Genomic DNA, 14,653 nt, shown 5'->3' with positions numbered 1-14,653 from the left:
ATTCCTAGCGCCAGTAATTATTAATGCATCTTGATTGCATGTTCGATCAATTTCAGACTGCAGCAGCTGATAAAAATCTTCTATTTCTTCATCTTTGGCCCTAGTGGTTGGTGCATAAATTTGAATAATAGTCATATTAACTGGTCTTCTTTGTAGGCGTGTGGAATTATCCTATCACTGACAGCACTGTACTTCAGGATAGATCTTGAAACGTTCTTTTTGACAATGAATGCAACAGCATTCTTCCTCAAGGTGTTATTCCCAGTGAAGTAGACTACGATTGTCCTATTCAAAATGGCCAATACCAGTCCATTTCAGCTCACTAATGCCTAGGATATTGAAGTTTATGCATTCCATTTCATTTTTGACAATTTCCAATTTTCCTAGATTCATATTTCGTAAATTCCAGGTTCTGATTATTAATGGATGTTTGCAGATGTTTCTTCTCATTTTGAGTCTTGCCACATCAGCAAATGAAGGCCCTGAAAACTTTACTCCATCCATGTCTTTAAGGTTGACTCTACTTTGAGGAGGCAGCTCTTCCCCAGTCACCTTTTGAGTGCCTTTCAACCTGGGGAGCTCATCTTCCAGCACTATATCAGATAATGTTCTGCTGCTATTCGTAAGGTTTTCACTAGCTAATGCTTTTCAGAAGTAGACTGCTGGGTCCTTCTTCCTCGTCTGTCTTAGTCTGGAAGCTCAGCTGAAACCTGTCCTCCACGGGTGACCTTGCTGGTATCTGAATACCGGTGGCATAGTTTCCAGCATCACAGCAACACGCAAGCCCCCACAGTATGACAAACTGACAGACAAGTGGGGGACTATACAGCTAAGACAGTCAAAACAGCCTGGTACTGGTACAACAACAGATACATTGACCAAAGGAATGGAATTGAGAACCTAGATGTAAATCATCCACCTGTGGTCACCTGATCTTCGACAAGGGCCCAAAGCCCATCCAACGGGGAAAGGACAGTCTTTTTTCAAATGGTGCTGGCAAAACTGGACGTCCATCTGCAAAAAAAAGAAACAGGACCCATACCTCACACTATACACAAAAACTAACTCAAAATGGATCAAAGACCTAAATATAAAGCCAAAACCTATGAAGTTCATAGGAGAAAAAATAGGACCAATGCTAGAGGCCCTAATGCACAGCATTAACAGGATACAAACCACAACCAACAACACACATAGTCCAGAAGATAAGCTAGATAACTGGGATCGTCTAAAAATTAAACACTTATGCTCATCATAGACTTCACCACTAGATGGTGCCCGGCCACAACCGATGACTGCCCTGACGGGGAACTCAACAGAGAAACCCTTAGGGAGCAGGAAAGCAGTGGGATGCAGACCCCAAATTCTCATAAAAAAAGACCAGACTTAACAGTCAGACTGGGACTGGAGGGACCCCGGAGGCCATGGTCCCCAGACCTTCTGTTAGCTCAGGACAGGAAACATTCCCAAAGCTAACTCTTCAGACAAGGATTGGACTGGAAGAGAGAATGGAAAATTATACTGGTAAAGAACGACATTCTTGGATCAAGTGGACACACGAGACTATGTTGGCATCTCCTGTCTTCACGGGCAATGAGAGGGCAGAGGGGGCCAGAAACTACCCAAATGGACACGAGGGGAGAGAGAGTGGAGGGAAGAGCTGTGCTGTCTCATTGGAGCAAGAGCAATTAGGAGCCTATGGCAAGGTGTGTGTAAATTTTTGTATGAGAGACTGACCTGATTTGTAAACTTTCACTTAAAGCACAATAAAAATTAAAAAAAAAAAAAAAAAAAGACTTCACCAAAAGAGTAAAAAGAGAACCTACATGCTGGGAAGAAAATTTGGCTATTACAAATCAGACAAAGTTCTAATCTCTAAAATCTACAAGAAAATCCAACACCTCTACATCAAAAAGACAAATAATCCAATTAAAAAATAGGCAAAGGAAATGAACAGACACTTCACCAAAGAAGACATTCAAGCTGCCAACAGACACATGTTCGTGATCACTAGCCATTAGTGAAATGCAGATTAAAACCACAATGAGATACCATCTCACCCTGGCATTACTGGCATGAATCAAAAACACAGACAATAACAAATGTTGCAGAGGCTTCAGGGAGATCCGAGCTCTTATGCATTGCTGGTGGGAATGCAAAATGATACAACCATTTTGGAAGACAATATGGTGCTTCCTTAGAAAGCTAGAAATAGAAATGCCATATGACCCAGCAATCCCAGTCCTAGGAATATATTCTAGAGAAATAAAAGTAGCCATGCGAATAGACATACGCACAACCATGTTCACTGCAGCATTGTTCACAAGGGCAAAAAGATGGAAACAACCTAGATTCCCATCAACAAATGAATGAATAATCAAACTGCGATACATACGTGCATTGGAGTATTCCACAACGATAAAGAACAATGATGAATCTGTGAAACATCTCATAACACGGATGAATCTGAAGGATGTTATGCTGAGTGAAAGAAGTCAATAACAAAAGGACAAATATTCTATGAGACCATTACCATAAAAACTCATGAAAATGTTTACGCACAAGGAGAAACGATCTTTGATGGTTACGAGGGAGGGGAGGGATGTGGAAGGAAAAACACTAAATAGACAGTAGATAAGTCGTAACTTTGGTGAAGGGTAAGACAGTACACAACACTGGAGAAGCCAGCACAACTTGTACAAGGCAAGATCATGGACGCTCCATAGACACATCCAAACTCCCTGAGGGACAGAATTGCTGGGCTGAGGGCTGTGGTGACCATGGTCTCAGGGAACATCTAGTTCAATTGGCATAACATAGTTTATAAAGAAAATGTTGTACATTCTACTTTGGTGAGTAGCGTCTGGGGTCATACATAAAAGCTTGTAAGTGGCCATCTAAGATACTCCACTGGGCTCACCCCTTTGGAGGCAAGGAAGAAAGAAGAAAACTAAAGATAAAAGGAAAAGATTAGTCCAAAGGACTAATGGACCACATCTACCACGGCCTCCACCAGACTGAGTCCAGTACAACTAGATGGTACCCAGCTACCACCACTGATGGCTCTGACAGGAATCACAATAGAGCATCCCAGACAGAGCTGGAGAAAAATGTAGAACAAAATTCTAACTCAAAAAGAAAGATCAGACTTGCTGGTCTGACAGAGACTGGAGGAACCCTGAGAGTATGGTCCCTGGACACCATTTCAACTCAGTAATGAAGTCCATCCTGAGGTTCACCCTTCAGCCAAAGATTGGACAGGCCCATAAAACAAAACGAGTCTAACAGAGCACATGAGCCTTGGGGTAGGGACTAGAAGGCAGGACGAGACAGGAAAGTTGGCAATAGGGAATCCAAGGTTGAGAAGGGAGAGTGTTGACATGTCATGGAGTTGTTAACCAATGTCATAAAACAATATGCGTACTAACTGTTTAAAGAGAAACTAGTTTGTTCTGTAAACCTTCACCTAAAGTACAATTAAAAAAAAAAATTACAATGAGACACCATCTCACCCCAACGAGGCTAGCATGAACCCAAAAAACTCCAAATAACAAATGTTGCAGAGGCTGTGAAGAGACTGGAACACTTATACACTGCTGGTGGGAATGTAAAATGGTATAACCATGTTGGAAATCAATTTGGTGCTTCCTTAAAAAGCTAGGAATAGAATTACCATATGCTCTAGCAATCCCACTCCTTGGAATATATTCTAGAGAAATAAGAGCCGTCACATGAATAGATACATGCATACCCATGTTCACTGCAGTACTGTTCACAAAAGCAAAAAGCTGCCCATCAATGGACTGAAGGATAAACAAATTATGGTATATTCACACAATGGAATAGTATGCAATAACAAAGAACAACGATGAGTCCGAGAAACATCTCATAACATGGAGTAACCTGGAAAGCATTATGCCAAGTGAAATTAGTCAGTTGCAAAAGGACAAATATTGTACGGCTCCACTATTATAAGAACTCAAGAAAAGGTTTAAACACAGAAGAAAACATTCTTTGGTGGTTATGAGGGTGGGGAGAGAGGGAGAGGGGTATTCACTAACAGATAGTGGACAAGAATTATCTTAGGTGAAGGAAAGGACAACACACAATACAGGGGAAGTCAGCACAACTGGACAAAACCAAAATCTAAGAAGTTTTCTGAAGACAACCAAACACTTCGAGTGACAGAGTAGCAGGGGCAGGGGTCTGGGGCCATGGTTTCCAGGGACATCTAGGTCAATTGGCATAACAAAGTTTATTAAGAAAATGTTCTGTATCCCACTTTGGTGAGTAGTGTCTGGGGTCTTAAAAGCTAGCGAACAGCCATCTAAGATGCATCAATTGGTCCCAACCCACTTGGAGCAAAGGCAAATGAGGAACAACAAAGACACAAGAAAAATATGAGCCCAAGAGACAGAAAGGGCCACATAAACCAGAAACTCTATAAGCATGGGACCAGAAGAACCACCAATGACCACTCTGACAGGGAACACAACAGACAGTCCCTGATGGAGCAGGAGAAAAGTGGGGTGCAGAACTCAAATTCTAGTCAAAAGACCAGACTGAATGGTCTGACTGAGACTGGAAGGACCCCAGAAGACATGGCCCCCAGACTCTCTGTTAGCCCAAAACTAAAACCATTCCCAAAGCCAACTCTTCAGACAAAGATTAGACTGGACTATAAGACATAAAATGATACTTTTGTGCTTCTTAGCTCAAGTAGACACATGAGACTAAATGGGCAGCTCCTGTCCAAAGGCGAGATGAGAAGGCAGAAAGGGACAGGAGCTGGCTGAATGGACATGGGAAATACAGGGTGGAAAGGAGCATGTGCTGTTACATTACAAGGAGAGCAACCGGGCCACATAACAATGTGTGTAGAAATTTTTGTACAAGAAACTAACTTGAACTGTAAACTTTCACTTAAAGCACAATAAAAATAAATAAACAGAATGACGGGATACTGCATGGTTTAAAGTTAGAAAAGGTGTATATCAAGGTTGTATCCTTTCACCATACCTATTCAATGTGTATGCTGAGCAAATAAACTGAGAAGCTGGACTACATGAGGAAGAACAGGGCATCAGGATTGGAGCAAGACTCACTAACAGCCCATGTTACAAAGACGACACAACCTTGCTTGCTGAAAGTGAAGAGGATTTGAAGCACTTACTGATGAAGATCAAAGACCACAGCCTTCAGTATGGATTACACCTCAACATAAGTATAACAAAAATCCTCACAACTGACCAATAAACAACATCATGATAAGTGGAGAATGGATTGAAGCTATCAAGGATTTTGTTTTACTTGAATCCGTAATCAACACCCATAGAAGCAGCAGTGAAGAAATCAAAAGACACATTGTATTGGGCAAATTTGCTGCAAAAGACCTCTTTAAAGTGTTGAAAAGCAAAGATGTCACCTTGAAGACTAAGGTGCACCTGACCAAAGCCATGGTGTTTTCCACCATCTTATATGCATCTGAAAACTAAACGACGAGTAAGGAAAACCAAAGAAGGATTGATGCCTTTGAATTGTGGTGGGGTGAAGAATATTGAATATACAGTGGACTGCTGAAAGAACAAACAAATCTGTCTTGGAAGAAGTACAGCCAGAATGGTTCTTAAAAATGAAGACGGTAAGACTTCATCTCACATACTTTGAGCATGTTATCAGGAGGGACCAGTTCCTGGAGAAGGACGTTATACTTTGTAAGGTAGAGGGTCAGCGAAAAAGAGGAAGACGCTCAGCGAGATGGATTGACACAGTGGCTGCAACAATGGGCCCCAGCATAACAAGAATTGTGAGGATGGGGCAAACCAGGCAGTGTTTCATTCTGTTGTACATAGGGTCACTATGAGTCTGAATCGACTTGTTGGCACCTAACAACAGGAAGGTTTTCAATCTTTGCTCGGTTCCTGATTGAGCCCAGGTCCTGGTGCTGAGCAGGACAGCCTTGACACTCCCCATGGGAGCGTATCTATACTCCACATACTACAGGTGTAGACATACACTCCTTTGCCCTGATGTGTTGCTCCCCTTGTCCCTAGTAGGGACTTGGCATCCTGGGTACCTGTCCGTTCTTGATCTAGAGGGGCAGCAGGGATGAGCATAGTATTTGACAGACTCTTACTATCTTGTGACCCTGGAAAGTTTCCTAAAATCTTTGAGCCTGCATTTTCTTACCAAAATGAAGGTAGTAATACCCATCTCATAGGACTATGCTGAGGAGTAAAGGAGGTAATGCAAGAAGATTAAATGATTGAGGCTGCTCCTCCTTTTGCCTACATGAGACCTCACCCAGCAGTGTGAGATGCAGGTGAGTGTTTACCTGGGCTTCTGCCTCAGGTTACTGTGCCAGGGCAGGGCCCAGAGCAGTGGGAACAGTTGTCACTGATGGGCCCTTGTGGCCTCAGGCGGGTAGGGGGAGGCCCTCTAGGATGGGCTCCCATGTGCCCTCTAGTGGCTTTTCTCACCCACCCTTCTCTTTGTGGCCTTCCTCCCAGGCCAAAAGGTGCTGCTAATGATAGAGGTCTCAACCCTCCATTCTGCCGGATGTGGAAGGCTTCAGCTCAAGGTGAAAGGCAGCTCAGCCTCAAGGTGGTGGACACAGCCTGACCTTGGAGCAGGCGAAAGTTAGGAGAAAGGGTCAGTTCGAGAAGGGCCTACAAGGTCACATGGTGCCAAGTTTCATCTGGAGGTCAGAGAGGGACACATATGCCTACTTCCCTACCAAAAAATAAAATAAAAATAAAATTGTCCTTGACTAGACTATGACTCAAAAGACCCCATATGATACAAAGCATAACTGCTCCATAGGATTTTCTTGGATGTAACCTTTATGAAAGCAGATCACCAGGCCTTTCTCGCATGGCACCACTGGGCAGATTCAAATCACCAACCTTTTGGTTGATAGCTGAGTACAGACCAATTACACCCAGGGACCTTACTTCCCCACAAGTCTCCTGACATCCTCTAAGAGCCTCCACCTCAGGTATAGTAATGGAGAAAAGGGGTTTGATCAAGGATTTTTCAAAGATGTCCAAGAGTCAGTAGAGGGGATTGAGAACCAGAAGGAGGCTGTGTCTGTCCCCACAGAGCTGGGTATCCACTCCTTCTGCCTCCCATGCTAAACACAAGTGCAGACACTCGGGGATCAGGCATTGAGTGAGTGAGTGGATGGATGGACATGCTTCTCACAACGACTCCCTTTCCTCACTGTGGGAACTTCAGGCTCTGCTGCTTCCTTCCTCCCAGGGCCTTAGCTGAGAAAGGAGAAATATGGTGTAGCGAGCTCTATAAGCCTCCCTTTGCTGACTGCTTGCCTCCCACCTTCCTCTCCACACCACAGCCTGAGGTCTCAGGAAAAGACCTGGAGCTGCCCGGTAGGAAAGTTGGGGGCTCATCACTCACACACCTAGCGAGGGAGAACAAGGGGGCCTAAGTCCCACCCTCATGTCTGAGTTCTCCTGTGTCCTGCTCCTCTTCCTCTTCTCAAGTACCAACTCCTCCAGCTCAGATTTGATTTCTGAATCTGTGTAAGGGCCAAAACCCACCATTTTATTATGATCACTGATAGGGTAGTTCAGGAATTCAGACAGGGCACAAGATCGGCTTGTCTCTGCTATATATTCTCTGGGACCTCAGCTAGGAAGACTCAGCTTGGGGGTGACTTAACTGCTGTGGGCTAGAATCATCTGGAAGCTTCTCTAATTATATGCTTATGGATCTGGCTATGGGCTGGCACCTTAGCTGAGATTCCAAAAATGAGCATCCCAAAAGAGCAAGGCAAAAGTACAGAGAATTAGTATGGTCTCATCTAAGACGTCACAGAGCATGACTTCAGCCGTAGTCACAGCCTGCCCAGATTCGGGAGGAGGGAACAGACACTCACTTCTGTATGGAAGGAATGTCGAGAGGGCATGGGACAGGGATATTGCCATGGTCATCTCTGGAAAATGCAATCTGTCATCCTTCAAAAGAGAGGTTGGAGTTGGAAGGAAGGATGTAAAAGGGAACACTATTGTCAACTTCTTGTCAAGACTCCTGCATGGTACCGCTCTCAGAAAAAAAAAAAAAAAAAAAAAAAGCTAGAATAATAAGGTCTCAAGGGAAGAAGAAAACTTGTCATGTCTCAGATTTCCCCACTGATTTCGTCTCTTCTCATCACAAATGTACAGTCAGCCTCTAGGAAGGAGGCAGGGGCCTGGAACAGAGGAGAAACTAAGTCACAGACAGCAGTGCTTGGCGATGGGCCCACAGAAGTGAAGAGCTCAGGGTTCAGAGGCTCTGGACACAATGCTGTGAGCTGGACCTGGTTGTTCCAAAGTGGGAAGTGGAGGCACATTCTTGGTGTGGGCATGGCTCCTGCCATCTGCTCTCCCCACAGCTGACCCCAGGCTGGGGGGCAGACAAGAAAGGCGCCCCTGGTCCTAGCTGTGTTTCCGGGTGTGATGCTCTCCCTGCAGGATGATCAGCCCTAGTACCCTTCTCCCCTCCTCCCGCTGCAGGCTTCCTCTATTCTCTGAAACAGAAACCACAAGCTCCTCCCAGGGTCTAACTGCTTGCTCAGTCACAGCTCCTTCCCCTGCAAGAACAAGAAAGGAGGAGCTCCCTGCACTGTGGCTGCAAATCCAGGGGCCTTCAGCAGACATGACTGAGGCTCACTGTAACCACTGATACCACTGGAGTGGGGAAAGCAGGGCCCCCATCCCCTGAGACCTCCACCAAAACGCAGTGCTGGCCCTAAGGAGCTCTACCCCTGACTCAAGCTGTGCAGTTCATCTGAGCTCATGCTGGGCAGGTATAGGAGGCTGAACACGCCTTTCACCGCCTCAAGGTTCTGGGGCAGAAGCCTTCACCCAGCCCATGTCTTCAGGGCTCCTGGATGAGGAAGGGCCATCAGCGCCCCTGAGATGGCATGTAGGGCCCAGGGACAGAGCCCGGGTACTAAAGGGGTTGGCCAGGACTTCTCCAAATATCATCGTTTCTTGGAACCCTCATCTCAGGAACCGCTTAGATTGTGTCTGGTTCCTATTTCACAACCTAGAAGCAGAAACTGCCAGCCCTTTCTTCCCATCACAGTCACTTCCTCTGACATCACAGGAGAAAAGCCGGCATTTCTTCCCACAGAACAGAGTCTAGGGCTTCCTCAGGGCAACACTGGCACAGAGCAACCTCCAGGGACCATGACAATGCTGGTCTCTGCCACCCAGCCCCGCCTGCCTCTGCCTTCCTTGCTGCTGCCTCTGCTGCTAGGACTCACAGGTGAGTGTGGCTGCCCTCAGGCACCAACTTGCAGGGATGCTCACCTAAGCCTGACAGAGGTACCCTTCTCTGCTTGGCAGTGGGGCAGATGAGTCTCTGTCCCACATCGCCTCACCTGTTGCCCTCCTTCTTCTTAAATTACCTCACAGTCCTCAGGCCTCTTTCTCCTCAGTCTCTTCCTCTTTAAACCATTTTGCCTAATAGTTGTTTACAACAAGGAACTCCCAGAGAAATCCCCCCAGAAGTCTTACTTCTGCTGCAGGGAAGTCTTACTGCTTGGAGGGGTCCTTTCCTCTCCCACTCAGGTCCAGGCAGGGTTTACCTGACAGGAGTTCCAGTCCTTCATTCAGACCTTCCTCACCTCCCACAGTCACTGGGTGGTGCTTGGCTACTAACTGAAGGAAAGGTTAGTTGTTTGAATCTACCAGAGGCACCTCAGAAGAAAGGCCAGGCAATCTACCTTTGAAAGATCACAGTCATTGAAAACCATATAGAGCACAGCTCTACTCTGACACACACAGGGTCAGTGTGAGTCAGAATCCATGTGACAGCAATTGATTTTTGCTGTTTTTTTCTTCACCTCCCACACACCTGACACCCTGTGAAGCCTCCGTGCCCCCCTGTGGCTTAACCTGCAGGCTCTGGCACCATCTTGAATGAGGAAGTGAGGGTGCAGCGTCAGACTCTTTGTTCCTGCTGGGGCTGGCTGCCTGTATACATACATACCCATGTATGTGTGTGTATATGTGTGTGTGTATACATATGTATTTGTGTGTATATATGTATGTATGTGTATATAACATATGTGTATGTGTATATCTATACAAATGTGTTTATGTCTGTGTGTATATATGTACGTGTTTATGTGTATATATGTGCATATATGTGTATATATGTACACACATATGTATGTATGTGTGTATATATAATATCTATGTATGAACACATAGAGATTTTGTATGCGTATGCATGTGTGTGTATTTGTGGATATGCATATGTATATTATATGTATGCATATATGTATACATATGTTGTTGTTGGGTGCTGTGCAGTTGATTTTCTACTCAGTGACCCTGTGTGACAGAGCAGAACTGCCCCGTGGGATTTTCTTGGCTGTAGTCTTATGGAAGCAGATCACCAGATCTTTGTCCCGCACAGCCGCTGGACCGCAGACCTTTCTGTTGGCAGCCAAGAGCCTAACCACTACACCGCCAGGGCTCCTATGTCTATAACATATATTTTTTTCCCAGTTGCCATGGACTTGACTCTGTCTCATGGTGGCTTCATGAGTGTCAGAGTAGATCTGTGCTCCTTAGGGTTTTCAGTGGCTGATTTTGCAGAAGCAGACCATCAGGCCTTTCTTCCAAAGCCGCTCTGGGTGGACTTGAACCTCTAAGTTTTCGGTTTGCAGTGACTGGGTTCACTGCTTGCACCACCCAGAGATGGGTGTGTGTGTGTGCATGTGCATTATATACGTATTATATTATATACTATGCACTGGGTTTTTAATATGAATAAATATTATATTATAAATATATATATTTAAAATATATATATATTTTCTAATAGTTTCTACTATATATACATATAGTAGAAAAAACAGCAGATTCAGAAGAAGACGTGGAACAAAGAATATCATTCCTGATGTCAAATGGATGATGGCTGAAAGTAGAGAATACTGGAAAGATGTTTACCTGTGTTTTATTGGCTATGCAAAGGCACTCAACTGTGCAGATCATAACAAATTATGGGTAACATTGCAAAGTATGGGAGTTCCAGAGCGCTTAATTGTGCTCATGAGGAACGTGTACTGAGACCAAGAGGCAGTCATTCAAATAAAACAAGGGAATACTGCATGGTTTAAAGTCAAGAAAGGTGCATGTCAGGGTTATGTCCTTTCACCATACTTATTCATTCTGTATGCTGAGCATATAATCCAAGAAGCTTGACTATATGAAGAACAGCAAGGCATCAGGATTGGTGGAAGACTCATTAACAACGTGCAATATGCAGATGACACAACCTTGGTTGCTGAAAGTGTAAAGGACTTAAAGCACTTACTGATGAAGATCAAAGACCACAGCCTTCAGCATGGATTAAACCTCAATATAAAGACAACAAAAACCCTCATAGCTGAACTAATAAGCAACATCATGATAAATGCAGAAAAGACTGAATTTGTCAAGGATTTCATTTTACTTAGATCTATAATCAACGCCCATGGAAGCAACAGCCAAGAAATCAAACGACACATTGCCTCGGGGAAATCTGCTGCAAAAGACCTCTTTAAAGTGTTAAAAAGGAAAGATGTCACTTTAAGGACTAAGGTGAGCATGACACAAGTCATGGTGTTTTCAAATGCCTCATATGGAGGCAAAAGCTGGACAATAAATAAGGAAGATCGAAGAAGAATTGACCCATTTGAGTTATGGTGTTGATGAAGAATATGGAATATACCACGAACTGGTGAAAGACAAACAGATGTGTCTTGGAAGAAGTACAGCCAGAATGCTTGTTAAAAGTGAGGATGGCAAGACTTCATCTCACATACTTTGGACACGTTATCAAGAGGGACCAGACCCCTGAGAGGGACATCATGCATCGTAAAATAGAGGGTCATCGAAAAAGAGGAAGACCCTCAAGGAGGTGGATTGACACAGTGACTGCAACAATTGGCTCAAGCATAATGACTATGAGGATGGCACAGGACCAGGCAGAATTTTGTTCTTTTGTATGTAGGGTCACTATGAGGCAGAATCGACAGGACAGCACCTAACAACAGTAGAAAAAACTGGCAAATAGTGCTTTGCACACTATGAAGTCACCCAGAATCCAGCATCCTAGGATTACATCCTGGATGTCGTTTCTCCTACGTGTCCACTCCCTTCTCCCCAGAGCTGGGCACAGACCCCCAGGCAGACAGGAGAGCACCCCTCCTCCTCCTTGCAGGGCAAACATCTCAGTTGAGAGGCCATCTAGTAAAGTGATTAAAAGCACAGATATTTCTTGAAACCAACTTGCCAGGGTTCAATTCCAAGATCCGTCACTTACAGGCTGTTAGACTTGGGGCAAGTTACTTGCTATAAAATGGGGATAAATAACAATGCCTCTCTAATAGGGCTGTGGTGAAAATTAAACAAGTTCGTTAATGTAGCCAAGTGTTCAGAATGATGCGTGGTGCCCAGCAGCCGTCTGTGTAAGCTTTGGCTGTTACATCCCTCCAGGGCTTAGTAAGTGCAAACACATAACGTGGTCCTGCTGATTGTGGCCCTTATGGAGCACTTGCCCTGTGTCCTGGACAAGCCTGAGTCTTCATTTAAAACTCACAGCAACATGGGAAATGGGAATGATCCATCACCTTTACAAAAAGAAAACAGAATGAAGAAGGAAGGGCATGGCTTTGGCTGGTCAATACTGGAGCCAGGCCTTGAGCCCAGTCAGCCTGATGCCCAGCACAGGGTCCTCCTCCACTGGACCCGTGGAGACCCATGGTGTGATTCATTCCTTTTCTTGCTGTCATTCAGCATGTATGAAATCCCGATTTGAACCATATGTTGAGAAAAGGTAGGAGAGCCAATGTTCATTGAATGTCAACCTCATGCCAGGCTGTGTACAGAGCCCTTTATTTACATAAGCTCATTAATCAGCAGATCAAAGCATGAGGAGGTGGCTGTTATCCCCATTGTACAGATGAGGAAAATTGAGTTCAAAACTGATTGCCAGTACCAGTTGCCATTAAGTCAACTCTGACTCACGGAGATTTCATGCATGTCAAAGTAGGACCGTGCTCCATAGAGTTTTCTTTTCTTTCTTTTTTTTAATATGTATTTTATTTTATTTTATTGTTGAGAATATACACCAATTCAACAATCTCTACATGCACAATTCAGTGACATTGATAATCTCTGAGTTTTGCAACCATTCTTATCCTTCTCCAAGTTGTTCCTCCTTTATTAACATAAACTCACTTCCCTCTAAATTTCCTATCTAATCTTTCTATTTGCTGTTGTCAGACATTCAAGGCAGACATTATTTATAAGTTAAACTAGTTAAGTTAGATTATTGTTTGGTTTTAAGAAAATTTCAGGGGATTTTTTTGGGTTAAGGTTTAAAGATTATCTCAGGGCAAAGTTTCAGAGGTTCATCCAGGGTCCATGGCTCTAGAAAGTATAAAGTCCAGAAAATGTGAAATTCTGTCCTGCATTTTCCCTCTCTTTGATCAGAGTTCTTCTATAGAATCTTTGATCAAAATGTTCAGTTGTGGTCTCATGGCAAAGGAAGTGGTTATTCATGGAGGCAACTAGCCACACGTTCCATATTCTCCTCCTATTCCTGACTCTCCTTCTTCCTCTGTTGCTCCAGGCAAATAGAGACTTGTACTCTGAATGGCCGCTTGCAAGCTTTTAAGACCCCAGGCACTATGAAACAGACTAGGAGGTGGAACAGAAGCACTAAACACATTACTGGGCCACTCACCAGGGATTTCCCATGAAACCATGACCCTAAATCTCCAAACCAGGGAACTAAATCCTAGGAGGTGTGGTCCATAACGTTTTCAATGGCTGATTTTTTTGGAAGTAAATAACCAGGCCTTTTTTCCAAAGTGCCTCTGTGTAGACTCAATCCTCTAATCTTCGGTTGGCAGCTGAACAAGTTCACCCTTTGCACCACCTAGAGATTCCCAAAACTGATACCCAGTCTAAAACTTGTCCAAGGAGAATGTGGTAAGGAACCTGGGTTTTGAATCCAGGCCTCCTTGAGTGGCCTCTGAGGGAAGGAGAAGTTTAATGACTCGATCAGGATTACTCTGTCCAAGCTGGAGGGTTTGGAGACCCAGGGCAGGAGCCTCCTCTGGGCTTAGATGCAGGTTTGTAGAAGCATTCCTCTGGAGCAGAAACTTTTAACTGACTCACAGTATTTCTCAGATGGAACTGCTGACAGCCCCTTGGCCTTCACAGATGACAACTCCTGGGAAGTGACATGGCTCTGTAAGAGCCCCCCATCGGGGCTGAGAATTTTTTATTCTATATTCATGAGAGGTATTGTTCTGTAATTTTCTTTTTTTGTAGTGCCTTTGCCTGTTTTTGGTATCAGGGTTATGCTGGCTTCATAGAATGAATTTGGAAGCATCCTTTCCATTTCTGATGTTCTGAAATAGTTTGAGTAGTACTGGTGTAAGCTCTTCTGTGAATGTTTGGTAGAATTCTCCAGTGAAGCCAACTGGGCCACGGTTTTTTTGTTGTTGTTGGGCGTTTTTTAAATTACTTTTTCAATGATTTCTTTTATTATGGGTCTGTTCAGATTTTCAACATCCTTTTGTATAGTTTGGGTAGGTAGTGTGTTTCTAGAAATTTGTCCATTTCCTTTAGGTTTTCAATTCGTT

The 14,653-nt window shown here is 44.1% G+C and overlaps 1 protein-coding gene across 1 annotated transcript in view; it reads left to right on the top strand.

The window, feature by feature from the left end:
- Window positions 1-8,860: 8,860 nt before the first annotated feature.
- LOC126067445 (signal-regulatory protein beta-1-like) overlaps window positions 8,861-14,653 on the top strand; it is a 28,321-nt gene continuing 22,528 nt past the window's right edge. The window contains 1 exon segment of the mRNA XM_049869323.1: window positions 8,861-9,270. Coding sequence (XP_049725280.1) covers window positions 8,919-9,270 — 352 coding nt within the window. The 5' untranslated portion in view covers window positions 8,861-8,918.

This window comes from Elephas maximus, chromosome 25, assembly GCF_024166365.1.
Source record: "Elephas maximus indicus isolate mEleMax1 chromosome 25, mEleMax1 primary haplotype, whole genome shotgun sequence".
NCBI lineage: Eukaryota > Metazoa > Chordata > Mammalia > Proboscidea > Elephantidae > Elephas > Elephas maximus.
This window is presented reverse-complemented; position numbering and strand designations above follow the sequence as displayed.